Below are 26,964 nucleotides of genomic sequence, written 5' to 3'. Positions count from 1 at the left end.
TTAGATTTCAAAACCTTGACTCAATTTGTAGCACTTCATTTAGTTAGCAGTTGTGTGGTTTCCCATTTCCACACTGTAGCACACTAATACACCTGTCAGCTTCTTTTTCAGAGAAAAAAATCCACCCAAGGGTGTTTTACCACTGTAAAGGCTGTTTTACACTGTACCAGCTGTAGCTGTCATATGTAACATGCTGTTAAACCTCAAAATCAAATCAGGCACAAGTAAGCTTGTGAAGTGTAGCTTTTACTAAAGTTTGGGTTATATTTGGATGGTTTGGTGACATTTAAGTGTTTAGGTTCAAGTGTGTACATTGCACTCCCCTGTGTAGACAGCAGTGGACATTTTAAGCAGTCAAAGTATAGATCATGCAGGGAGAACCAAATTAAATTTGTAATTACAGCCTTGAAAATCCAGACCCTTCAGATAAGAGTTGAGGCACAATGTGAGTAGTTTGGAGGACCTGACAATGCTGATTATGTGAGATTTATCAAGTATACTTTGCTCTTAGTAATTCTATCGGTGGCACTTCTCTGCCCAAGAGATCCTGAAGCATTTTCCAGCAGGAGCAGAAAGCTTCCATCTGTAGATAGAAAAGGGGAAAATGAGGATGTTGGCCTCCAAAGAAGTCAGTTTGAACTGGGACTCAGCTGAGTGAATAGGAGGAAGGAAGGATAGAGACAAATTAATTCCAGCTCTCCTAATGTGAAACATTTCCAAATAGAGTCTGTCTTGTTGATTTGTTTTTAAGTTTGGTGGTGAATGTGATGCAGAGAGATTCCATCCCATCAGAGGTAGACTATGAGACAAGACAAGGAGTCTATTCCATCTGCCTGCAACTTGCAAGGTATGTAATTGCTCTTCATTAGAGAAAGTGCTGCTTTGTTGGCTTTTAGCGTGCAGCTTTTAGTATTTAAGATTAATTGGTACTTTGAGTTACGTTTCATTCGCTCTGTGAGTGTTCAAATACGAGCCTGATGTTTTTGCTCTGTGAATGTAGGTTCTTGCTGGTTGGCCAGACAATGCCCACCCTGCTGGATGAGGATTTCATTAAGGATGGGGTGGAAGCTCTGTCCTCACGGCCCTTCCGCAACGTGAGCCGGCAGGCCAGCAGGCAGATGTCCATCTGTGGAACTCCTGAGAAGTCCTCCTACCGCCAGCTCTCTGTGTCTGACAGATCCTCCATCAGGGTAGAAGAAATCATCCCAGCTGCAAGAGTTGCCATACAAGTAAGGAAGTGTTTGATGATTTTGATGTAGCAGTGTCATCTCCAGTGGCAGCTGGATTTTTACTCAATCTGTCTTTTATACAGGTTTTTGCCCTGACTCCATTTAAAAGGCTCTGAAAATCTTGACCATCAGTCTCTTTTCCAGTCTTGATCTGAATTTTAACATTCTCATAAATTATTTTGGCACTACCAAGGGAAGCAGTACCCCAAAAGTGCTTACAAGAAGTAGATGTATACAGAAATCTTACTTGTGATTTATCTTCAGTCATGCTTAAGTCTTAAGATCTTTTTCTTCCTAATTTTCTGTGAATTGAAAAGATAAAGTTCCTGTTTGAACTTGTGGCTTTATAATCCATGATACTTTGAATTAGAATTGGATGAGTTTGGTTTTTGGGTTTTTTTTCAAAAAAAATTTCATTAAAAATTAAATTTGCTTGATGGTACTGTGGAGAAAAAGGAAATTTTTGAGTTTCAGTACCTTAAGAAAATGTTATTTGAAAACCCATTGAGTCTAGTTGAAAGAAACTTCATAGCTAATGTGACAAGTACGCTGTGTTAGGCTGTTGGGCAGTGCTTCCCAAATGGATTGAATGACTGAAATCAGCATGCCTGACTCCAGATAGGTGAAAAGGGTGTCTACCCTCATGGAGAATTTAAAAATTAATTACTTCTCCTAAGGTAGCAGTACTAATCTCTCATTGGGAACAAAAAGACTCTCAAAGCCTTGAACCTGTGTAGAGAAGAGAGAGGAAAACAAATGTAAATGTCAATTTGACGTGATCCAAAAGATACATTCCTCTTATCGCTGAGATTAACAAAGATTGTTGAATAGCACAGAAGTAACTGCTGGTTCTTGTTCCTCCAGACCATGGAGGTGAACGATTTCACCTCCACAGTGGCTTGTTTCATGCGCCTCTCGTGGGCCGCTGCTGCGGGACGCCTGGACCTCGTGGGAAGTAGTCAGCCCATCAAAGAGAGCAACAGTCTCATCCCTGCTGGGATTAGAAACAGACTTAGCAGCTCAGGTGGGTTAACTGTGTCCCTAAACCAATCTAAAAGCGTTTGGTTTAATCTTAATTGAACACTTTAGGAGCTTGAAGCTGAATTCCTTGGATGTTCATCCTCTTGGGTCTCTTCCAGCTTGGGACATTATATGATTAAATTACAAAAAATCTGAGCAAATTTATGTACATTCATCGGGCATTCAGAGAAGTTTTCAAATTGCAGAGAACTGACCAAAAGCTGAAAACATCAGAAAAAGAATTAATGAATTACAGCAGTTGTTTGGTTTTTTTTAATGCAGGAAGTAACTGCAGTTCAGGAAGCGAAGGGGAGCCCACGGCGCTGCACGCTGGGATCTGCGTGAGGCAGCAGTCTGTGTCCACCAAAGATGCTCTCATTGCTGGGGAAGCCTTGTCTCTCTTAGTAACCTGCCTTCAGCTACGTAGTCAGCAGCTAGGTATGGAAAAAAATTGGATTATTCACTATTTGGAGTATAAGCCAGGTGGGAGGAGGCTTATGGATACAGTCAAGTAAAAAAAAATAGTGAGAAACTTGTAGCTTTGTTAGCTGAGACAGCTCAAGCTAAAAACACAATATTTCATTTAAAATTACAGGGATTTTTTTTTCCAGGACTGAAATAAGGCATGCAGTGCTGTGCCTTAGTGAAATGTTTTGGGAAAGCTGACTTACTGCCAGAATATAAATATTTGCACTGCCTTTGAAGTATGTCATTCTGTAAGTGCTGCTGTTTGCATAGCTCGTGTTTAGTACTTGAGTCTTTGTGTACAGGAGGTGTAAACAGTGGTGCAGGAAGGCAAGGAGAATGCTGTTATGTTGTGGTGGCAGCCTCTGGTGAGGGAAGGAGATCAGGAAATAGCCTTTACTGCTTTTCTGTACTGATGTCCTCTAGGTGCTGTGGTATTTTACTGCAAGACTGTAACTGACTTATTTTAAAATACTATTTTTAATAAGATAGCCTGGTACTTTTCTGTTCCAGGATCTTTTTACAATTTGCCTTGTGTTGCTGATTTCATCATTGATATTCTGCTTGGATCACCAAGTGCTGAGGTGAGGGTCTTCCTCTGAAAACTTCCTAAATGCTCCTTCTGAAATGCGTGTGTTTTGATAATTTCATATGGTCTGAACATAAAATTTTTTGTTGCAAGTATTCCCACAGTTTAATGTTTGAATAAGTAACCTCTGAAATTTTTAGTAATCCCAGTATCTCGTGATGGATTGATAGAAAATGCTGTAGTATTACATTTTCTAGGTTTCCATGAGATGCACAGGATTGTGCTGTGACTAGCCTAAAGAAAATAGTCTCATTTTGGTGACACAAATTCTGTAAAACTAGTATTTCAGGGAAAGTTTCAAGTAACTTTGATTTGGGTAAAATTTAATGGACTCTTCTGAACTTTTGAAAATTTATTCCAAGTGCTGGAACCCTCCAAAAATCATTCTTTCCAATTTAAGATTACCCTGGATAATCTAAAATGTAGAGATTTTTATGCTCACTTCATTTCATCATGTGTCATCTATTTTGCATGAAGGCATTGCATCTTTCCTCTCGGTCTGAATTTATAATTTATGTTTATCAGAGGTTTTCACTCAGGGATGGACAGGGTTTGTTAAATTTCTAGGAACCCTGGCTGGTGGGTGCAGAGCTAATAGCCTGGTTTGCACCATTTCAGTGTCCATTTTCTCTGTGAGATTTCTAACATTACAGAAGTGTGGGGATTTTTTCAACCTTTGAGTAACTGCTGGTGCTTGACAATGACACTGTTTCAGATTCGTCGCGTTGCCTGCGACCAGTTGTACACCCTTAGCCAGACAGACACATCAGCTCACCCAGATGTACAAAAGCCAAACCAGTTCCTCCTGAGCGTTGTTCTTGGGGCCCAGCTGCCTCTTTGGTCACCAACCAGCATCATGAGAGGAATCAACCAGAGGTAACTCAGATGTGTGTTTATTGAGGAAGCAAATCTGACACGTTTTGAAATAAGTGTCACTGTGGAAGCTCTGAGGAAGAAGGGATTAGCACTTGCCAAGTGTTGGAAGTAGACATTCTGCGCTTCTAGAGAAGTAACTGAGAAGTTAAAGCATGTTGTTGTTTTGTTGCCAACTGATAACTGATTAGAATTGCTATGAGGCAAGGGAAGAAATCAGAATTCAGTATGATTCCTAACATTCAGAAGGAGCTGTTGGGAAGGAATTTTTTTTAAAGCTGCAGCATGCAGAAGCACACCTAGATGATTATGCTGCTTTGGGTTAGATGGACAGAGCACACAGACTTTAAAGACAACTTCTTAGAGCAAAGTTTATGATTTTAAGTATACCTTTCTTCTTTTTACACCTGTTTCAGACTTTTGTCCCAGTGTACAGAATATTTTGACCTGAGATGTCAGTTACTGGATGATCTGACATGTAAGTATGTGCAGACACCTGATTCAGTCATTCTGATGGCAGCTTCCAAGCTCGTCTTCCTTCTGTAGAAAAGATGTAGAATTGCCTTCACAGAGGAATTATTACACCTTGAATTCTGAGTGACCTGCCAGTGTGCTGACTGTCCTGTACTAGTGCCTGGCATGGTCTGTTCTTGGCATTGGGTAGCTGCAAGGCAGCTCATTCCTTCTGGAAAGTGAACTGAGTTCCTTGGTGAAAGGGATTTACTTGGGGGGAGAAAACCATTACCAAACTGTTTGAAATTCTTTGTATTTATATTCTACATTTCCAAAGCTGCTCATTTTTTCTGTATTCCCTTTTATTTTTCTTGCAGCATCAGAAATGGAGCAGCTGAAGATAAGCCCAGCTGCCATGTTAGAAGATGAGATCACCTGGCTCGACAATTTCGAGCCCAACCGTACGGCGGAGTGCGAGACCAGTGAGGCTGATAACATCCTCTTAGCAGGACACTTGAGGCTCATCAAGACTCTCCTCTCACTTTGTGGGGCAGAGAAGGAAATGGTTGGTAAGTATTCCTCTTTAAATTGACTAGACCAGTGTGAATTCTGCATTAATACATGACTGGACAGCACATGTGAAGACGTCAGTAGAAGTGATCCAGAGCTATAAGGACTGATTTTGGTGGTCCCTTTAACATTTGATAAACTATTTGTTGATATGGTGCTATGCAGTGATTTTGTTGTTGTGGAACACCTTTTGGCATTCACAGTGACAATACAAGTATTTAACAGTAGATGTGGATTGCTGTGTTTCAGGTTCATCTTTGATTAAGCCATTGTTGGATGATTTCCTGTTCCGAGCCTCCAGGATTATCCTGAATAGCCATTCCCCAGCAGGCAGTGCTGCAATCAGTCAGCAAGACTTCCATCCAAAGTAAAAATGCTTCTTTTATGTTGAGTTCTGTCTTGGATCTCATGAATGCAAATGTCAGTATTAAATCCTACAGACAGCAAGATTTAATACCAATGGTGGAGCATTTCTCCAGTTTTCTATACTTCCTACATAAGTGCCCAAATAGCATTTTAGAAGTTTTTGTGTGACCCAGTATCCTTGCATTTCTGTACTTCAAAGTCTGTGCTTTGTTAGATCAGTGATGAACTTCAGGCACAACTGAATGCTGATTTCATGAGTCCAAGGAATATTCCTTTAGCTCGTTACTGCTTGGGAAGTTGGCTAAATTGGAACGTGAGCAGGAAGTTAGCTTCCCAAGCTCCTTGTAAAAGAGAATCTCAAAAGTTCCACTACTTTCTTTTTCCCTTCTCCCTACCCATTTTGTAAAAAAACCTTAACACCAAGCAAGTCTCTTTGCACCTGAGAAAGCTGATATAGCCCAGAATAGATCAACTGGAGAAAAAAGAGTGGGCTTTCTCCTTCTTGTCACAGCTGTTATGGCCATACAATATCTGAAAGGGTTGGTGTAAATTAGCTCCCGTGGAGTTCTGAGCTAATGCAGCTGGATTGTTTGTGTTGCACTGAGTAGCTGGTGTTAGATCAGGCATAACCTCACTACCTTTCCACAAACCCAAAAGAAAGTTCCAGTGGAGCATTTGAAACCCTGGAATGAGTGGAATTTCATATTGCCTTAGTGTTCTGCTCCATTGCAGTTCATCCCAAGCATGCTCTTTTGTTTGCTTAGAATAAATAAAGCCTTTTCTTTGGCCTTCAGAAGAAAGGGCTGCTGTGTTGAATGATCGCTGAAAAGAGCTGGGAGTGTTTTGTATTGGCCTAGCTCAGGTCTAAGCTCATCTCTTGTAGCAAGGATGTTGTCTGGTCTAGCTCTTTCCGAGCTTCCCTCCCTGTAAATAAGTCGTTTTGTCTCCATCAGTGTTACATGATGGAGAGTGTCTGTCTGTTTGTCCTCAGAATTGCAACCAATTCTGTGTCTTTGTTTAGAGCACCTCCTTTTCCTTGCTACTGAATGTTAGCAAGTGTATCCAGGTCAGTAAAGGAGGCTTGTTTAAAGGAGTGTTCTCTTGCCACTCTTCTCATTGGATTGTTCCCCATTCTCCTACCCCAAGAAAGAAAGAAAGAAAAAAAAAAAAGCACTCTGTAGTCCCCCTCTGGAGTGTTTTACCACTTAAAGTATTCTTTAGAACATTAATTGTTGCTTGTTCTGAGTAATACAGCTTTCTGGAAATAGAAATAATTGAGTCATCTAGCCAGTAGATCTCAGGTGTGGTTGTCTTTCCAGGTGCAGTACAGCAGACAGCAGATTAGCTGCTTACGAAGTGCTGGTAATGCTGGCTGATAGCTCACCCTCCAATCTCCAGCTAATTACAAAGGAGCTGCTTTCTATGCACCACCAGTGTGACCCTGCACTCACCAAGGAGTTTGATGTAAGCAAGAAGCCTTTTTTTATTTGTGTTAGCATGGTTTGGAGTCCTGTGCATGGTTTACTTTGTTGTTTCATTCATGAGATTTCCATGGTCTTCAATTTAAAATGACACAAAGCAGATAAGGGTAAATGCAGATCCATTGGATCTTCTTCAGAAGCAGATACTCCAGTGTGTTTTGTCTGTAATTGTCTGAGTAAGAAAGAAGTATTTCTTAAATATCACGGATTTTATTTGTTATTACATTTAGGCTATTTTCAACAGTGTTGTGCAATGTGTTAAATATTTAAATGACCACATACAGCACTCTTTCAGTTTCAGAATTTAACTTCCTGGTTCTCTATTAAATTGTTCTTAACAGCTCATATACAAGGGGGTGTGGTTTTAAACCGAAAGAGAGTAGGTTTAGGTTGTATATTAGGAAGAAATTCTTCCCTGTGAGGGTGGTGAGGCCCTGGCACAGGGTGCCCAGAGCAGCTGTGGCTTCCCCATCCTTGGAAGTGTCCAAGGCCAGGTTGGACAGGGCTTGGAGCAGCCTGGGATAGTGGAAGCATCTCTGTCCATGGCAGGGGGTGGGACTGCATTAAGGTCCCTCCCAACCCAAACCATTCTGTGATTCTACAATATAAAGGTGGTTATGAAAGCTATAGAATATTGTTGGAGTCTCACATTTTTTATAAGTTATTGGGACAAAAAATGTATTTGTCATTCTAGTATCTTCCACCAGTGGACAGTCGCTCCATTTCTGGATTTGTGGGACTGAAGAATGGTGGTGCTACTTGTTACATGAATGCTGTTTTCCAGCAGCTGTATATGCAGCCTGGTCTCCCAGAGGTAATTAGTCCAGCATCCAATAAAGTCCTGGTTTTGGAATTACTTTCATTTGAACTACCTCATCTTAGCACCATTTGTAAATAGGTTGTAAAAATAAAAGTCAACTGTGTATGTATAAATATGCACAATAAATATATAAATTATAAGTTTTAGTGCTGTGTGCCATGACAGCTTACAGTAATGATTTTTCCAAAAACCAATTTAATTTCTTTCCTTCCAGGCCTTGCTTTCCATTGATGATGATACAGACAATCCTGATGACAATGTGTTCTATCAAGTTCAATCTCTTTTTGGTCATTTGATGGAAAGCAAGCTACAGTATTATGTACCTGAGAACTTTTGGAAGGTATTGCATCTTTTTGTTTAGAATCTCTAGCTTTTCTACTTTAAAAGTAATCATTTATTCAGCCTTTTCTCATTGCAGAATTTATAGAGATAAAGTAAGTTCTAATTCAAAAAATCAAAATATGTTAAAATAACAAATTTATATAAAAAAATACTTTTCTTAGTGATATAGCTATGAAATAACCACGTTTTAACATATATTTATACTTTATATAGATTTTCAAGATGTGGAATAAGGAGCTTTATGTTAGAGAGCAACAGGATGCTTATGAGTTCTTCACCAGTCTTATAGATCAAATGGATGAGTACCTCAAGGTAAAAACCTCAGCAATTTCTTTCCTAGGTCATATGCATATCCTTCGTAGCTTTTTTCTCTTTTTGCTTTGATCTTTAGAGAAGAAGGCAGAGAGCCATTTGACTTCTTTTATAATCTGCACAGTATAAACACAGAAGTTTAAAATTCCTACTGATTTCTTGGTCTTCCACCCTGCAATATATCCAACTGATGTCTAACTTTACATCTCCAACAGAAAATAGGAAGAGACCAAATATTTAAGAATACTTTTCAAGGAATCTTCTCCGATCAGAAGATCTGCAAGGACTGTCCTCACAGGTAATGTTACATTTAGTGCATCAGTTACCAAGTTATGTGCTCCCAGAACTATTAAAATGTAGGTCAAAGTAGCACTGGAAAGTAGACAAAAGCCCCTGTGAGCATCACAGCTGTGATAGCTGTGGGGCAAATGCAATATTCCTTCCTAAGCATATTCTTGTTCCTGCAAGCTGGCTAAGTTCTACTCTGCTCTTCTTCTGAATTTAGGTATGAGCGTGAGGAAGCCTTCATGGCTCTCAACCTTGGTGTGACTTCATGTCAAAGCCTGGAAATATCACTGGATCAGTTTGTTAGAGGAGAGGTTCTGGAAGGGAGCAATGCGTACTACTGTGAAAAGTGCAAAGAAAAGGTATTGATTCTTAATTTTTGTGAAAGAAGGTTCATGTGCAGTTTGATGTTTTCTAAGCGTGGTCATGGAAGCCATGCTCACTCTTGCTACATTAAAGACAAAAGGTTCAATGCCTGTAACTCATGTTGTAAACCAAAAATTTAAGGGGATGGCAGGATGAAAAAGTATTGTGTGACTTATTGAGATGTATCCCAGCTGTCCTATGGACACTCTGCTTCCCATGGCTGGGTTTTTGTTGTGCATCTCTAGAGGGATGCTGCAGATTGCCTGGGGTGTCAGATAGAGGTGATATTCTTGTTTCTTTTTAAGAGAACTACAGTGAAGCGCACCTGCATTAAGGTCTTACCAAGCCTGCTGGTGATTCACCTGATGAGGTTTGGCTTTGACTGGGAGAGCGGCCGTTCTATTAAATACGATGAACAAATAAGGGTAAGAAAACTGTCCCCAACTATTTTGTGTAGTGCACTCTTGTTCTTCCTATTCATTTTTCCTTCTTTTCCCCACATTTTGATACAAAGATTTTAAGTATGTGATGCACTTACAACATGGTAGTGCTACAGAAAATAAAGTGATTTTTTCTTAGAGCTTTTCCTTGCTTGCAGCACTCTCAGGGTCCTTTCAGAAAGCAAGACAAAAAACCTCCTTAAAGAGAGTTTATTATTTAACTTCTGTGTAATAAGCATAAGAAGTTGAAGTTCCATGTTTTCCTTTGGTGTTCCCAGTGTGGGAAGTATTAATACCATTCTCATAAAATTACAGGAAGCGTGCACGCACTGCAACGTCTTGATTAATCCAAAATCTCTTTTCAAACAGTTTCCCTGGATGCTGAACATGGAACCTTACACTGTGTCAGGGATGGCTCGTCAGGACTCGTCCTCAGAAGTGGGGGAAAATGGCAGGAACACAGACCAGGGAGGAGGAGGCTCCCCAAGGAAGAAAGTTGCTCCTACGGAAAACTACGAGCTCGTCGGTGTGATTGTCCACAGCGGCCAGGCACACGCAGGGCACTACTACTCCTTCATCAAGGACAGGAGGTAATGGGCAAGAAGGTTCATGTGGGAGGTTTGAGAGCTGTCTAAAGACTTCTTGTACTGGAAAGGTACATGGAGCCATCCAGAGCTCTACTGGAACCACTCTTCCCTTTCTGAACACCTATCATGAGGCAATGATACAATAATATGGGACATCATAGTACAAAATTCTAATTAATTCTTATGTGCCTTGTGTTGCAGTTTGAGGGCTTCCTGTGACACTGAGTTGCAGGCTGAACAGTTCTCATAGTTTTAATCAAAGCTATTTTTTTAAATGCAACTTTGACATCAATTGAACTAAGCTTTCCTCTTACTGTCAAAACAAATGTGAGTTCAGGCTTGTCACCTCTAGGATATTCAGAGTGGTTTGTTTTTTTACTGAGACAATCAAGTAACTTTGTTTCTCTTGTGTTTATGTTCTGTTTTGATCACAGAGGATGTGGAAAAGGAAAGTGGTATAAATTTAATGACACTGTTGTTGAAGAATTTGATTTGACTGACGAAACCTTGGAATATGAATGTTTTGGTGGAGAGTATAGACCTAAAGTCTACGATCAATGTAAGCAGAAGTACAGACTGATTTACAATAGTTTCATATTTCATCCTGATTTCAGCAGCAGTAGAGCTTAGTCCATTATAGGTACTTTGAGTTACTTGTGCTAATAATCCTTCTGAAGCACTTTTTCCCTAAAGCCTTCCCTTTACTGAAGGGCATAACAGTTTGTTTATGGCCTAATATGAATTGACCCATATTCACTGTTGTCCAGCACTTTGTAGGCTTAAGAGCAGAGATTGTAAAGCAGAATAGCACTTGTTAAAACAGTGTAAAACAAACCCCAACCAAACACAAAACAGCTTTTATTTTAGGCTAGTGAGAATGACTGCATAGAACACGGTGTGGCATCATATTGTTGAACTTTTCACCACTTTAAGGAATTTATTCCAAATTCATTTCCTGTATTCACCTGTTTCATAATTCAGACAGTTTTTGTCACTGACACAGACTGATGTTTTGATCTGACAGACTTCTACTGCTGCAGTTCACATGACTTGTACCCCCAGTTTTGCATCCATATAGGAGTGGGAAAGGTACTAAACCTTCAAGGGCCTTCATGGACTGTGTTTTTTTCCCACAGCAAACCCCTACCCCGACGTGCGCCGGCGCTACTGGAATGCCTACATGCTGTTCTACCAGAGAGTGTCTGACCAGAACTCTCCTGTCTTACCAAAGAAAAGCCGAGTGAGTGTCGTGCGTCAGGAAGCTGAGGACCTCTCCTTGTAAGTTCTTCTTGTATCCATAAAGGTTTCTCTCATGTTGATCACTACACCTCTCCCCACAACTAAGAATTGCATAGTTCCTGTCCAGCAAAGCAATATATTGACCCTTCTGTTGTTTTGGGTTGGTTTTTAGGCTGCTTGTCTACTACTACTCTGGCAGCAAGTTCAAGCTGATTGACAGCCTCAAGAAATATTCAGGCTGTCATCAAATTTGCCTTAAGATCACTCTGGCTGCACTGGTATTTTATACCTAAACTGTAGATTTGTTGTAGGATTTCATTATTCACCTTCAGCTTGTTTATATTTCAGATCTGCTCCTTCTTCACCAGAAATTTCACCCCAGTCATCACCTCGACCCCACAGGCCCAACAGTGACCGTCTCTCCATCTTGACTAAGCTGGTTCGAAAAGGAGAAAAAAAGGGACTTTTTGTAGAGAAAATGCCTGTGCGGATATATCAGGTAGAGCACCCTGAAAGTGGCAACTAAATTCTGCTCATGTAAAATTTGAGCACATAGTGAGAGAAACACAGGAACTTTTAAAGGTTACCTTGAAGTAATTCCCTTGTAGCAAAACTAGAAAGCAATTCTGGATTCTGACACAAAGTTACTAACAAGCTATTTAGTGATGCGTTATTGTAAGTTTTGCTCAACCTTCTCGCAAAATTGGCCCATCAATTCTTTGCTTTGAAGAAATTGCAGGCAGATGAATCAAACGAGGTCTGGCAGCAGTCAGCATGCAGGCAGGGAGACACAAGAGCAGAGAAGGTGCTTCATTTGGAGTACACTTGAGGAGTCATGGAGATGATGGCAAATTACAGTCATCCCCAAGTTCTTGAGTTCTACAAGAATGTAGGAAGAGGAGGAGCAGTGAAGAGAGCCTGCATCACACACACAGGGAGAATAAACTCTGCAGGCTGTGTCTGGCCCTCCACATGGGCTGGTTCAGGGCAAACAGTCACTTTGGGCTTTCTTCTATCTGGGACTGTATAATTACAATGAACAGAACTTGGCTCAAATGTATTGAGAGTCTTTCAGCAAAATCTCATTTGAAAAAAGAGGGGTTTGGCGTTTGAATACCTTATTGTGGCTGCAGCTTGTAATTACACCAGGGCTCCTTGCTCTCTGCATCTTAATTTGTTCAACAAATTTGTTTCTAGTTTTAGGCATGTTCTCCTGGCTTTTTTTATTAAAAACAAGCAAAAATTAGAACTTATCTGCAATTTCTTCCTTTTCTCCCTTAATGGCCAAATGATTAAGTCACTCATCTGTTGTTTTGTAATATCTTTGAAAGAAAATCACTGGTTTTATACCAAATCTTCTAAGTCTCTTGTATTTATTTTCTCCTCTGCTGAAGTAGTGATTCAGAAGGAAACAGAATAAGTTTGACACTGATTTTTAAACACCACACATTTACATAAAAGATGAAGTTTTAGTTAGAGAAGTGTATTTTGACAACATTTTTTTTTGCCTTCTGTAACTTTTATAGATGGTGAGAGATGAAAACTTGAAATTTATGAAAAACAGAGATGTATACAGTAGCGACTACTTCAGTTTTGTTCTGTCATTAGCATCCCTGAATGCTGTAAGTACCTGGATTTTAATCTTAGAGTGTTCAAAGTATGTTGGGTAAAATGCCACAGAAGCTATTTGGGTCACAACCAGGAAAACTGCAAGAGAAGGGTTGACATGATTTTGCTTTTCCAGACAAGCAATTCTTTGTCTCCAGTAGTTTTTGATGCTGATGATCACATCTGTCTCAAAGCAAACTGCAGCCTCCTCTTCTAGTACTACTGGGAGAAACATCATTTTTCCCCAGTAAAATTTATTTAATAAACCACCTTTTGTAATGATGCAAACTGAGCTCTAGAGGGACAGAAGTCCCTCTCCATGTGGAAGGTCTGAAAGTTGGTATTAATTACCTCAGGGTTGATAGAGTTTATTGGAGATAGTTTCTTAATGAAGTTTTTCTAAATGGAGTCATAAACAAACAGCATTTATTAAATTTTTGAAATCCACAGATCTAGTTGGCCTTAGAGCAAGTTTGCTCCTGTTTTAGCATATTTATTAAGTAGCACAGTCAGCACTGGAGACTGACTTAGCACAGAAAAATGCTGGGGTTTGTTTTTTCTAAGTGAAGCATGTTGATGTGTTTAAGAGACAGCATGTGTGCTGCAGACACACTTCTGCTCTGGAGTAAACTTGATATTTCTTTCAGACTAAGGTAAAGCATCCCTATTATCCCTGCATGGCAAAGGTGAGCTTACAGCTGGCAGTCCAATTCCTCTTCCAAACCTATCTCCGAACCAAGAAGAAACTCAGGTAAGGCAAATGAGAAACATGGTTTAGTTTCTGGAGGTGTTTTTTCTCCTGGATTACTGACAGTTGTCCTTGTTTTGTTGAAGGGCTGATACAGAAGAGTGGATTGCCACTATAGATGCACTGCTCTCCAAAAGCATCGATGCTTGTCAGTGGTTGGTTGAGTATTTCGTTGGGCCAGAGGGCCGGGAGCTTGTAAAGTAAGTCCTGGAAATTGTGTCTGAAGTGTTTTGTGTGGATAGAGCTTCCTAATGACATGATCTGGCCTATACTGATGTATTCCCAAAGAGCTGACTGTGTATATTGTTTAAACAGATACTTTAGACAAAACTCTTAAGTGATTATTTCTAGTATTTGCTCTGTGCAGCTTTCTGAGTAATTCTGAAAATCCAGTGAGATAGTGCAGTGTACATGGAGGAGGGTGCAGGTGTTGAGTTCAGTGGAGTGACTCAAAATGTGTTATAAGTTTGTCGAGTCAGTCCTGCAAGTGGTGGGGAAGAAGAACATGGCAAAAGTGCTTGGGGTAAGTTAAATACTTACCTGACAAAGGTCACAGTTAAACTGGAAAGATTTTTTTTTCTTGCCAAGCTAAGGATCTGCTAATTAGTGTTTTGAAAACAAATTATTGGAGTTCTGACATGCTGAAAAAGTGTGTCAGTGTAAAGAAAATGTTATCTTCTAATTTGCATTGAAAAGCAGGATTCTATGAGAGTTTTTAGAGCTTTTATTTTATTTGAATGAATAAATATATAAATAGGGGTGTTATAGGCCTTACTGGTGTCAAGCAGGAATGCACGAATGTAAGTTAAAGCTTACCCACAAAAGTACCATACAAAATGTATCTGGGCTATTAAAATAATAAATACTAAACACCACATTTAGTCATAGCAGCTGTGCTTACACGTTGATTCCAGTTCTCTTTGCAGCTTCACCTTTTATCTTCCAGGACTTTCCTCCTGGAATGCAGCGTGAGGGAGGTGCGAGTTGCTGTGGCCACTATCCTTGAAAAAACCCTCGACAGTGCCTTGCTTTATCAGGAGAAGGTCAGTGAGTGTCACCTCCTCTCCAAACATCCCCTTGCTTGGCTCTCCCTGCTGGCTCTTGCTGTGCTTGTAGAGCTGTGTGAGCTGGTCCTGGCTCTTCATTTCTGGAATGGGTTAATGCTCATCTCTTCCTGCCGAGGAGGTGTTTGAAACATTTTGGGTTTTTAAGCAGTTGACAGCTCTTTACATTCAAAATCTTTTTCTTTTTCCCCACAGTTAAAAACTTTACACCAGTTACTGGAGGTGCTACTTGCTCTACTGGATAAAGATGTACCTGAAAACTGTAAAAACTGTGCTCAGTACTTTTTGCTGTTCAATAACTTTGTACAGAAGGTAAGAAACCATTATTCCCTCATGGCTATTTAAATTTTAAAGGACAATAATAAAGCAGCCAGTGATCCTTTTTCATAGGAGGGTTAGCAGCACAGTGTAACTCTCTCAGAACTTTTATTAAGAGTAATCAGGGTTGTTCTGTTTTGTTTTGTTTTTTAAGTAAATGGCTTTGAATCATGGATTAGGATAAAATCACACAAAAATATGCCAGCAAACTATACCAATAGAAACTGTCATTTCCAGAATCTGAATATTGGTTTTGTGTTTTGAGAGGGTGTACAGGTGTGTGTGTGTATATATATATATATATATATATATAAAACACATATATTTATATAAATATTTATATATTTATATAAACATATATTTAAAAAATATATATCCAACATTCAGGATTTTTGTCCCATAGGGAGCAGGATAACTGACTGAACTATTTCTATTTCTCTATTCTTTTTGCCCTTTTTTTTTGTTTCTTGTAAGACATTTAGTGTGCATTTGCTGACTCTGGTCTGATGTATGTAACGTGCTGCCTAGAATGAGCTCTTTAGCAGTTTACCTTATTGATCTGTGTAGTGATTTTATGGGGGTTTTGGTGTGGAAAATGCAGCTTTTAGCCTGTGCATTTTACTTTTGAGCACTAATTCTTCACCTGCACAGGAAGGTAACTTGTTGGTTTTGTCTCCACAGCAGGGAATAAGGGCTAGCAGTCTTCTCCTCAGACACTCTGCCCTGAGGCACATGATCAACTTTCTCCTTGGCCCCAACCGGCAGAGCAATCAGGTACAGTTGTGTCGTGCTGTACTTTGTCCATCCCCACGTTTTTTATGATGTTTAAATTATGAATAAATACTTTTCATGTGGTAGAATAGACAAATCCTTTGATTTTTCTATAAACCTCATGCAAGTGTGAGCTGACCTATGTATAGTTAGCATGGAAATAACTGTTGTGGCAGAAGTGAGCATGATGATTTTGATAACAACAAAATTTTTACCCACTCCAAAGTATTAACCATGGTGGTGGACTGGAAGAACATTATTTTGGCTTAAAAAAATTGATTAAATAAACCAAAGTTAATTAAATCTCTCTTTGGCTCAAGCAGAACCGCAGGTGGAGTTCAGCACAGGCACGTGAGTTTGGATATCTTCACAACACTGTAGCACTACTTGTCTTGCACTCTGACGTCTCCTCACAAAGAAATGTTGGTAAGAATTGTGGTTTTGTCTTTTGGTGACTTGGCATTTCAGTTATATTGCCTGGGAGTAACTTAACATCAATGAGGAAAATACAGTAACTTTGAATTTAAGGTAGTAATGGTTAATACACGCTTGGTTACTTCTGATTTTGCTGTAAATGTATTGAGGGCCCGTGGCAAACAGTATTTGGGGGTGGCTGAAAATCTTGATACTAACATATTATTGTGTCTTCTGCCCTTCCCTATGTGCCCAAAAGTTCTTTCCTCATGTGAGTGAATCAAGCTGTGTCATTGGATGAACAGGCTCACTGCCTCACAAGCTGTATTTTGCTTGTGCTGCCTTTTGCTAGTCTAAAGGGGACTACTTAGACTAAGCTACTGAATAATAAAAAATGAAACACTCTCCTAGATAGTTCTTACAAGAGGCAGAAGTATCCAAATAAAGATAATAAAGAAATAAGGTAAAATCTTCAGTTAAAATTAAAGTTAAAATTCCGAAGGAGGAATTTGAAGTTGTCTTTTAGAAGAATAACTTAATTTCTGTCTAGGATTGAAAGCAGTCAAAAATCAGAAGGTAACAGGAGAATTATAAACATTCTGGATATGATGAATGTGCAAAAGTGATTAGGAGTAAAACTAAAACTCAAAGTACTGATAGTCTGTGGACATTTTGCTTTACCTTCCTGCAGTTCTTTTGTCTGCTGTCACTAAAGTAAGTGACACTTCAGTGTGCCAGAGATTTGTTACTTGGAGTGGTAGCACACCAGCTATAAACTAGTTGAGATGAGTGTCATGAGGGATTTCACGGTGCCAAATGAGCAGCAATGTCTTCAAGGTGCGTTAGAACAAACTAATCTATGAGTGGATTGTTTTTGTATTTGCTGTTATAGCTCCTGGTCTCTTTAAGCAGCGTCCACCTCTCAGCATCACCGCTTCAGGGCCGCTTCTGGCACTCCATGAAGAAGTGGAAGCCTTGTTATTCCTGTCTGAGGGAAAACCCTACTTAATGGAGGTACCTGTTCTAAATTCTGCCCTGCTTGAACCCAAAAGCTGGTCTGATGTATTCCTTTGACATATCCTTCCATGAAAAATACTGAATATTCAGAAGCAGGCAGCCAGGGGCGTATGTGGTTATTTTGAGCCTAAACAGGAAGGCACCTTTAGTTTCTTGATCTCTTCATATTCTAGTATATCCCTAAGCTTTGGGTCTGGTTTTATGCACAGTCTGGTTTTATGCACAGTTTGCAAAGGCCTGTGCAGCTTTTTGCCATGTCAAGTGCAGGTGCTAACTTGAGTTGCTCTGATTTAATGGATCGTGCTTGACCACCCCATTGGAAGTGGGCATCAGGAGCTGAAGGAGTGCTGTGAGGGCAGGGGTTCAGCCTCCTGGGCCATGCAGGCACTGGGGAAAAGAGCTGCATCCTTCCTGGGAAGGACAAACAGTGTGTTACAGACTTATTTTGTCGAAGAGAGCTGTATGAAGCTGTGCTGTGCCTGCAGGTGATGCACGCGCTGCGCGAGCTCACGGGGTCACTGTCGGTGCTCATCGAGATGGTGGTGTACTGCTGCTTCTGCAACGAGCACTTCTCCTTCACTGTGCTGCACTTCATCAAGGTACACACAAAACCAGGACAAGCCTTTCCCATAAGTGCTTCCTTCAGGCTTTGCTCGTCCTGTGTCTTGTGCATTATAAGAGCGCTGCAGAACAATCAGTACAGTTTGTTGGATCTGGGGAGGTGTTGGGGTTTAGGTTTTCTTGGCCTTTACTATATAAATTAACAAATTTTCAAAAATCTGTAAAGCTGTCTTGAAATTCTGTGCTTCATCGGTATATTCTGCTATCTAAGTAACTTTGTTTCTTACTCACAGACTCAACTGGAAACTGCTCCGCCTCACGAACTGAAAAACATATTCCAGTTACTCCATGAGATCCTGGTAAGTGAAGGGTAAAGACTTGGACAGGAAGGATTTTGTATTGATATATAACAAAAAAAGTCAGGACTGCATTGGTAATTTCAACATCCACACGTATTTTAATCCTTCAGTTTGAAGTTTTATTACTCCCTAAATTTCTGTCTTGGTAATCCAGTGACACATGAAACTTCACAGTCTTGTTTTGCATGTTGGAGGGGTTAAAACCATTCCATAGAATAGCTACAGCATCACACACAACTTACCTAAGTTGATATTTTTCTTTCCTAACAGGTTATTGAAGACCCATTACAAGTAGAGCGCATCAAATTTGCTTTTGAAACTGAAAATGGATTAATAGGCAAGTAAGCTAGTGGGTGAACACTCCTGTCTCCTGCTGACCTTGATGGTGTGGTGATTCATGCCATCTCCTGGTTCCCAATCCTCCTAAACTGTTCTACTTCTCAGGGAAAAGAACTCAACACATTTGATTTAGCAACTGCCACTCCAGGAAATGCTCTAAGAAATCCAAAATAAGCACTGGAATATTATAGTGACAGCAAACTGGAAAGGAATTGAACTGGGAAAGAGAGCTAACTTATTTAAATAAGGGACAGACTGGGCTGTGTGTAAAACAGGAGGGAAGAAAAGTACCTTTGATTACCATAACAGAGGAACTGTATGAATCCTGCAACCTTAAAATTAATTTTTATTTCCTACATATCTCAAGAAATTGTCAGTCTTTTTGTTTTGTCAGCACCCTAATTACCATAGAAAGAAACTGGTTCAGCACAGCAGGATGCTTGCCCTGCTAACTGCAGTAGAGCCTCACAGTGGGACAGGGGGCTCCCACCTGTTGCTGCTCATACAAAGTGCTGTCTCTCCGTTTGATACAAAACTTTCCTGAAGTTATTGAAGCATTCAAAAGCAACAGAAAAATCCCAAAAGTAATGAGGGCTTATTTCATGTGCATCAGGAGAAGTGGCTTTTGTGTGTAAATGAAATGTGGCATAACACAGAGAGCACCTCTGATGGGTTAGTGCGGCTTGAGCAGCTCTTTCATGGCTGTTTGGGTGAGGAGCTGCTTCAGATTGGGACTTTGACCTTCAGTTATCTTGGATTCTGTTTTAGTGAGAAGGAATATTTAGCTTTGTTCTTTATTTCTCTCGTCAGTGCTCCCCTGTTTAGTAGTTTCCAGGTATGGCTGAGGGAACAGAAGCAAATATGCAGCAGTGTAAGAGAATAGCTAAGTGATTATTTTAATTTCTGGGTAAATTGGTCCCACTTGGACCAATTCTGTGCTGTAATTTGGGCAATACATGACCTTTTCTCCTCTGGAGAGGAGAAGTGCAAGTGTTCAATTGGATTTTTATGTTGAAGGCTTCAAGAACTGCCCTGAGATTTGGGAGTGAAAGTTGTAGTTTTACCTTGAAGTTTCCTCACAACAGCATTGAACAGCATCCCTCATGTTGACTAGTTTAATCCAGGAAAGGAAAACCAGCAAATGATAGGTTTTGGTGGTCCTTAATAGGATGTTTGTGCATAATTTGCAGTACAGCAGTGCTATAATTTTAATCATCTGCTCTGCTTCAGCTGTATTAAAACTGGCAATTTGCAGTTCCCCAGCAATTTTTGCCAGCTTTGGAGGCTTCAGTACAGTGTTCTTTGCTGACTGCTATGGACAGAGCAACTTTTGAGTAGCAAATCTGATTGTGGCAGCTCTATGGAAATCTTTGTGCTTCTCCTCAGTCAAAGAATTTTGTTTAAAGAGGTGGGAATTCGTGGTATAGAAAACTTCCTGGTAGGGAATGGCCTGGGGTTTTGCCTGAGTCTCCCATGAAACAGTTTCATGGCTGTTGAATTCTGCTATGCTTGTTTTTGTGAAGAAGCTTTAAACATTCCTCTGGCTTTGCAGACTTTGATCCAGGTGCAAGCTGGTGATCTGGTTCATTTTTGGGGGTTTCAGACAATTTTTTTTTTTTTCCTTCAGACAAATGTAACCATAGTGATTATCTAACATAGAATGGATTATAGGGGAAGAATAACTGCATTAGGGCTGTTTAAAATTCAGGTACTGCATTTGAAAGATCAAAGTGAAAATGCAGCAGTTCTATTTTTAATCCAATAGAGTTGTGGATGTACTCAAGACTGCCAGCACTACAGCAATGTGTTTAACACAAATTATGCTTACATCTGTAGAAACAAATTCTATTCCCTAACTTAAATTTTTAGCTTCATCTTTATGTTTTCAGACTGGCTGGTACACAGAAATCTGGATTGTGGTTTCTAATCCATGTGTTTCTCCCTGCAGCCTTGATGCACCACAGCAACCACGTGGACAGCAGTCGTTGCTACCAGTGTGTCAAGTTCCTTGTTACTCTGGCTCAGAAGTGAGTAATGAAGGTGTCAGAGTTTAGCCTCATCCCTGCCTCAGGCCCCTCTGTGACTATTACAAAAAACCTACTACTCCTATTTTTGATCAGTTTTATCCTTTGTTACTGGTGCTCAAAGGTCTTGGTAGTACATGTGCCAGTATGAAGTGAAATCTTTGCTGGTTGGTACCTGAAGGGATTTCTCAGGTAACAAATTAGAATTGATGTTTATAAGGGGAAAGGTCATTCTGCAGAGCAGGAGTCTGACATTAGCACCAGATAAACATTGGGAAACTGTCCCAGATGTTTCAAATATTATAATTCCTAAATTCTCTTTGTTTAGAACTTGGCATATGTCCCGATGAAGCATAATTCTGAAATATGTGAACCTGTGGGGTAGACTGCTTTGAGTAAATTTTACTAGACCTTATTGCTCTTGCTAATTCAATTAACAACAGGACTGTGGAGTTTAAGTCTGTTTGCAGTGATAACAGTGCACACAGAGGGCAGCAGTGCAAAGAGAGAGGAGTCTTTGTATTTTTTTTGTGTTGGCCAGAGTGCCTTGTTCCTGACTAATGCATATAATTGCAATTCCCAAGGTGCCCTACTGCAAAAGATTACTTCAAGGAGAATTCCCACCACTGGAGTTGGGCTGTGCAGTGGCTACAGAAAAAGGTAATTTGGCTGTAACAGGGAAATTGTCACTCATTTACAACAATAATCAGGGATGGATAATCTCCATCCTCTGCATGGCTTTCTCAGGTGGCTCTAAAGACAAAATACAAGCTACTTCATTTTTCCAAGGACAACTTGGATGCAGCTAAATCTGATGCAATGCCAGAACTTCAGTAGCCCCCCACGTGTTCCAGGCAGAAATGCGTTTCCAGTGAATAAAACGAAGTGTGAATGGTTGCAGTGATTATTCTTTGTTATGTGGGAAGCTTTCAGTGCCACTGTATTCGTCTTAGAAGGCTTCAGTTTTTTTAAAAAAAGCAGTTTTCCTTTGCCTGTGTGTTGATGCAGGAGAATGTTTAAATGATTGGATTCCTTACAGAATCATCACGGCTTTGCACAAAGCACAGCTGTTGACTGATACAGCTTTTCCTCCCACACGTGTAGTGTTTGTTCTTCTCTCTAAGCTGAACATAGTTTGGCCAACATATCTTTCATAAATATCCAAGGACACTTGGGAAACTTGGAGCTCAGCAGAAGTTGGTTGCTGGTTTTCAGCTGAGGGACAACAACCTTTATGGCTGCATTTAAAGTGTCTGTGTCCCACATCTCCAGCTCATTGCCAGAGGATTCAGGAAGCTTGTTCCAGTCTTAGTTCACCCACCATCACAAGTGGTTGAGGCTTTACATAAGTAAAAATCAAGTGGCAATTTTATGGCTTTCTTGGCTTTTTATGCAGATGTCTGAACATTACTGGGCTCCCCAGAGTAACGTGTCCAATGAAACATCCACTGCAAAAACCTTCCAGCGCACTATTTCAGCACAGGTATGTGGCAGTCCTGGCAGAGATGTTAAACTTGCTTACTTCCTTTCCTGGAAGTATCTTTGGGTTTGGCAACTTTAATCACCATCCCTGGAAGTGTTCAAAAAGTATGTGAATACAGCACTTGAGGCCATGGTTTAGTGGTGAACATGGTGGTGTTGCTGGGTTGACAGTTGGACTTGATTTTAAAAGGTCTTCTCCAACCTTAATGATTCTGTGATATTCCAGTGCACTTAAGACAGCTTTTCCTTTAGAAGCTCAGACCCTGTGCTTGTTCCTGAAGCAAACTAACCCTTGAGTGATATCAGTCAATACTCACAATTATGGGTGGTGACTCGGCTGTCTCACTACAGCGACTATTATTGTTTCAAAATAATAATAATAAAGTAATAAAACTTTTTAAAAATAATAATTGTGAAATGAAGGGATCACCATGGCCACTGACCTTCTCTTGGGGTGTTTCCAACTCAGGACACCCTGGCCTATGCCACAGCCCTGCTGAATGAGAAGGATCAGTCTGGAAGCAGCAATGGGTCAGAAAGCAGCCCTGCCAACGAGAATGGAGAGAGGCACCTGCAGCAGGTAAAACAAGGGCAGATTTACCCTCTGTTGTGTGGCTCTGTGGGGCAGCTGGTCCCTGGGGCTCAGGTCAGAACCATCACTGACCATACACACAACTACTGTGCATCTTACAAAAGTAACTGTGTCCCTCTCTCCCTGTCCCTTGTGTGTTGAAAGGGCTCAGAGTCTCCTATGATGATTGGGGAGCCTAAAAGTGACCTTGATGATGTTGACCCTTAGAGGAGAGCCCTATGAACACAGGAACCGACTCAAACATTCAATGCCTGGTACCTACTGGAACTGGAGTCGTGTTGCTTATGCCACTGGAAGTCTGGGGGAGCAGTGGCTTTACAGGACCAGAGGAGATGCTGGAGGAGGTTGCTTCCCTGAAAGATAAAAGCATTTTTTTAGCCACGAAGGCTTCAGATCAACAAATGCTCTAGAAAACTGCATCTTCACCTGCAGTAGCTTGTGACAGTCCAAAACACCGAAACTAAGTTTGTCAAGAAGATTTTATCAAATACAAACGCTAGTGGTTGAATTTTTATGTGAACATTAAATGAGTGAATGTAAAACTGTTGCTTTTCTGTGATGCTGCAAAAAAAAAATCTTTTGGTTTTTATACAGGAAAAAAAAAAAGAAACAGACTGCCCTTATGTATGGAGGGCAAATTTTTAATCTTTCTGATAATATTGAATAGGAATATTCAAATTTCTGTAAAGATGTGTGATGACTTACATTTCATTGTAAAATATTAGTTAAAGAATGGGTTTACATAAGGACTTCTGTATTTAATATGTCTCCCTGCTAATTTGCAAAGCTCTTGATGAGAAAGATCAGCAGGATTGCTCTGTAAGAAGAGTGATTCCTTACAGAATGATTTGGTAAAGGAGCTCTGGAATGAGTCATCTTTCCTGGTACCTTTCTAAAAGCCCTTCAGACAGCTGGGAAGGGCAGTAAAAGAAAAGCTTTGTTCTCTAGGTTTGCAAGCATTTATTATTCAAGGATGTTGGTGAATTAAAAAAAAAAAAGAAAAAGTTAATGAGTAGTTTAAAAGAAAAAAGCACTTTAAGAAGGAATTCTGTTGCAGTTTTACTCATTAAATTTTTTTAACCTTTGGAGACATATTGAATAAAATGTAGTCTCAGTCATGGATCTGCAATCACTTGCTTATGCTTTGAAATTACTGAGAAAGTTGGTATTGGTTGTATATGATGAAAAATTCCTTGAGTGAGCTGGGAACACTGTTGTGCAGATTTTATAGCAATTTTAACATGGGGAAAGAAAGAATTGGCTTTGTTTGTATTTTCACTTGACCAGGCAACGTTTAAAATATCACAGCTCTTTTAATTTGCTCACAAATAACTGGAAACCAGTTGGGATGATTTGAGCACAGTTTTGTTTTCTGTCAAGTGCAGTTCAGTGATTTCTGGCTCTGGATTCAAGCTTCTTTTGTGCCAACTAACTTCATCTTTTGTACATTTGTGTTTGTCACATTTTCTGCACTGCTTTTTGCCTTTATTTATGGATTCTGCCTTACTTTAAAAAAATTATATAAACAAACATGCACAGAAATGGGGGACATCTTAAGGAGTGTCTGGGTACCTCCAGAACAGACAAATTTGCCAAGTTAAAGGCACAACCAGCCAAAAAGTGCCTTTTTTTATTTCTTTTCACGCACTGCTGCCAAAACACGGAGCAGCAGACAGCTTTTCACTGTTGTGCACTAATGTTGAAAGTAACCAGTCATTTCACTGTTGGAAGTAACCATGGGATGTGATGTCAGCTGTACAGCTTTATAACTTATTGTGGAGTAGGAGAGCCGGCGTCACGGATTGCAGGGGCAGGGGGGCACCGTAGTGAATCTCTCACTTTCCTTTTCCAAGCAATGTCTTCATAGACACACGGCAGAGTTAGCATTTTATAAATGTTTCTGATGATGTGCTGGGACATTTGAAATGTGATGTTTTAAATTAATTTTGAATAAATCATTTCTTACGGACACCCCCTCCTTCCTTTCCCCACCCCCAAATACTTTGGTAATGGGTCACGAACCTTCCCAAGAAGTCAGTACACAGCGGTGATGGTGATGGGAGAAGCTGGTCATGTTCCTATGGGTTGGCACCACTTGTCACTTCAGGTTCCTGTTATTTCCTATGGAAACAACATCCTCGACAGCCACAGGCCCAGGGAAGCACTGGTGGGAATTTCATCAGGATGGCTCATCACCACTGTATGCTTGAAACCAATACAAACTTTTTCACGGTTCTGCTCACGCTTGTACAAAGTCAGTGGTTATAATTTGCAATAAGATGATACTTGGTCACTTATTTTTGTTTCCAGCTGCTGTCATTTGAACCTGCTGAAGATTATTTTTTGGAAAATAGAGTTCAACAAAAAAAAAAAAAAATCTAGTTTTTGTGTAAATTGTGATGCATTTATATGTTGTAATTTTTACTGCCAATCTTTTTGGATGAAAATGTTTTTATACAGCTTACAAAATGTTCAGTGAGGAGCAGCCACAGCCTGCCTGTGAGCACTCGGGGAGATATTGTCCAATTAATGCATAGGCATTTGGCACTGGAAAAATAGGCAGTCTTGATGAACAGTCTTGGGATTCCTGGTCAATGGAATAAAGTTATTCCTTTCACAGAAAACTAGCGTAATCTTTAGACTGCACATGCTGCCACGCTCTTGTCTTGTTGATCCTCTTATCCTGAACCTCCTTGGGCTAGCCCTGCAGATGCTGAGCTCCTCAAGGATGCCCTGATTGCCATTTTGGCTCCTGTCCAGAGTAAATGGAAGTAGCTGAGTGGCCCTGGAGCTGCCCTGCTGTCTATCCTTACGCCACGGTGTGTGCTGGGGCTCTGTCACATCTGTGTCTCTGTGCAGCTCCTCCTGACCTCAGCAGAGTGATTGACCCTGGCCACACTCACAGTGGTGGATTAGAGTGGATTTTGTGTGTCAGATCCAGGATTTGTGGTCGAGCTGGGCGTGAATTCATCCTGCCTCCCACTGGGGCAAGGGGCAAAGAGGTGCACACGGAGCTGGTGTTCCACTCTCACCTGGGAACCAGGACCTACAGCCAGGGCTGCCATCCCCACTCTGCCTTTGTCCCCTGCTCTAAGGACAAGGACTTCCACTTTTCCAGCCTGACCCAGCCCCTGCTCTCCACTGGTGCTCCTGGGAGCATGGACTGGGCATTGCAAACTGCTGCCAGGACTGGGATCGGCATCCCTGGGATCAGCCCCGCTCTCCTGAATGTGAGAGGCTTTTCCGCCTACTCACGTACAGGGCACAAAGCAAGGGCTAATCTTTTAATGTTGTTTCCTTCCACCAGGCTTATGAAGGTTTGAACAGAGCTGGGGAAGCTCTGTCTGGCTTATCAGGAGTGGAACATGCTCACACCTTGTGCTGGATCCTCCCCTCTCGCAGGGAAGTCAGCAGAGCTGAAATCCTGATGTGTGTTTTGAGAGGTGACAGCCCAAGGCGTCTGCTGAAAAATCACCCTCGGTGTCAGAGCTGTCCAGGAGCTCTCAGGCTGGCATCCCTTTTTCTTTTCTGCCTCTTTGTGCAAAATTCAGGTTCCAGCTGATGAAATTATGGGCTGTAATTATGTCCATGTTATATAATTACATGTTTAGATTAGGGTTGGGCTTTTGCCAGCTTTAGTTAACAAGTTAGAATTAGTTTCAACCTTTCAAAGTGGTGCTTTGTGCTGGGTTTGTCTTCTCTTGCCAGTTAAAGCCTTAGTAGCAGAGCTGCACAGGGCTTTTGGATGGGAAAAAACACCCAGCCCAGCCAAGTCTGACAGGTTAACCTGCTGCTTGTGGTATCAAGCTGTATTTTTTTTCATCTATCCTCAGATAACACCACAAAAATTATATATTGTAGTACCAGGAGGCTGCTAAACACTGAGAGAAAAGTGAGACCCAGCTTTGGTGGCTTCTGGTGCTTCTCAGCCTTTCCCTGCTGTGGCATCTCTCTGAGCCAAGCTTTGTCTCCTTCCTGGGGGCTCCAATGCTTCCCAAGTGAAGGAACAACAGCAACACGAGTTCAAGGGCACATTCCCCAAAACTGGATGATGTTTGTTTCCATAACTGGCAGCTCCTGCCCTGCACCGCTGTTGTTAAAACAAACTTCTGGTCTCGTGTGTGTGGACAACACAGTCCCAGAGCACAGCCCAGCTGTGGGCAAGGGTGCCTGTGCTGTCTGTGCTGACCTCCAAAGGTGCCAGTGGTCATCCAGGAGCACCTTGGACCC

The 26,964-nt window shown here is 40.8% G+C and overlaps 1 protein-coding gene across 2 annotated transcripts in view; it reads left to right on the top strand.

The window, feature by feature from the left end:
• Positions 1-25,358, top strand: part of USP24 (ubiquitin specific peptidase 24) — a 62,233-nt gene extending 36,875 nt beyond the window's left edge. For both annotated transcript variants that reach the window (XM_032117540.1, XM_032117541.1), the window contains 36 exons: positions 752-847; positions 1,001-1,229; positions 2,094-2,253; positions 2,532-2,687; positions 3,228-3,298; positions 4,019-4,179; positions 4,593-4,654; positions 5,007-5,198; positions 5,449-5,566; positions 6,885-7,029; positions 7,741-7,860; positions 8,081-8,206; positions 8,422-8,520; positions 8,736-8,818; positions 9,026-9,167; positions 9,477-9,596; positions 9,981-10,201; positions 10,633-10,757; positions 11,335-11,476; positions 11,786-11,936; positions 12,964-13,059; positions 13,693-13,796; positions 13,880-13,993; positions 14,740-14,836; positions 15,053-15,169; positions 15,857-15,949; positions 16,270-16,372; positions 17,253-17,374; positions 17,863-17,976; positions 18,232-18,297; positions 18,568-18,634; positions 20,585-20,663; positions 21,245-21,320; positions 22,057-22,143; positions 22,612-22,722; positions 22,879-25,358. In XM_032117540.1, the coding sequence (XP_031973431.1) occupies positions 752-847; positions 1,001-1,229; positions 2,094-2,253; positions 2,532-2,687; positions 3,228-3,298; positions 4,019-4,179; positions 4,593-4,654; positions 5,007-5,198; positions 5,449-5,566; positions 6,885-7,029; positions 7,741-7,860; positions 8,081-8,206; positions 8,422-8,520; positions 8,736-8,818; positions 9,026-9,167; positions 9,477-9,596; positions 9,981-10,201; positions 10,633-10,757; positions 11,335-11,476; positions 11,786-11,936; positions 12,964-13,059; positions 13,693-13,796; positions 13,880-13,993; positions 14,740-14,836; positions 15,053-15,169; positions 15,857-15,949; positions 16,270-16,372; positions 17,253-17,374; positions 17,863-17,976; positions 18,232-18,297; positions 18,568-18,634; positions 20,585-20,663; positions 21,245-21,320; positions 22,057-22,143; positions 22,612-22,722; positions 22,879-22,941 (4,228 nt within the window). In that variant the 3' untranslated portion in view covers positions 22,942-25,358. The remainder of the gene's footprint in view (positions 1-751; positions 848-1,000; positions 1,230-2,093; positions 2,254-2,531; positions 2,688-3,227; positions 3,299-4,018; positions 4,180-4,592; positions 4,655-5,006; positions 5,199-5,448; positions 5,567-6,884; positions 7,030-7,740; positions 7,861-8,080; positions 8,207-8,421; positions 8,521-8,735; positions 8,819-9,025; positions 9,168-9,476; positions 9,597-9,980; positions 10,202-10,632; positions 10,758-11,334; positions 11,477-11,785; positions 11,937-12,963; positions 13,060-13,692; positions 13,797-13,879; positions 13,994-14,739; positions 14,837-15,052; positions 15,170-15,856; positions 15,950-16,269; positions 16,373-17,252; positions 17,375-17,862; positions 17,977-18,231; positions 18,298-18,567; positions 18,635-20,584; positions 20,664-21,244; positions 21,321-22,056; positions 22,144-22,611; positions 22,723-22,878) is intronic.
• The last annotated feature ends 1,606 nt before the right edge of the window (positions 25,359-26,964 follow it).

The sequence above is a fragment of the Corvus moneduloides genome, chromosome 9 (assembly GCF_009650955.1).
Source record: "Corvus moneduloides isolate bCorMon1 chromosome 9, bCorMon1.pri, whole genome shotgun sequence".
Taxonomy (NCBI): domain Eukaryota; kingdom Metazoa; phylum Chordata; class Aves; order Passeriformes; family Corvidae; genus Corvus; species Corvus moneduloides.
Note: the sequence above shows the minus strand (reverse complement) of the source record. Positions and strands in the feature narration are given on the sequence as shown.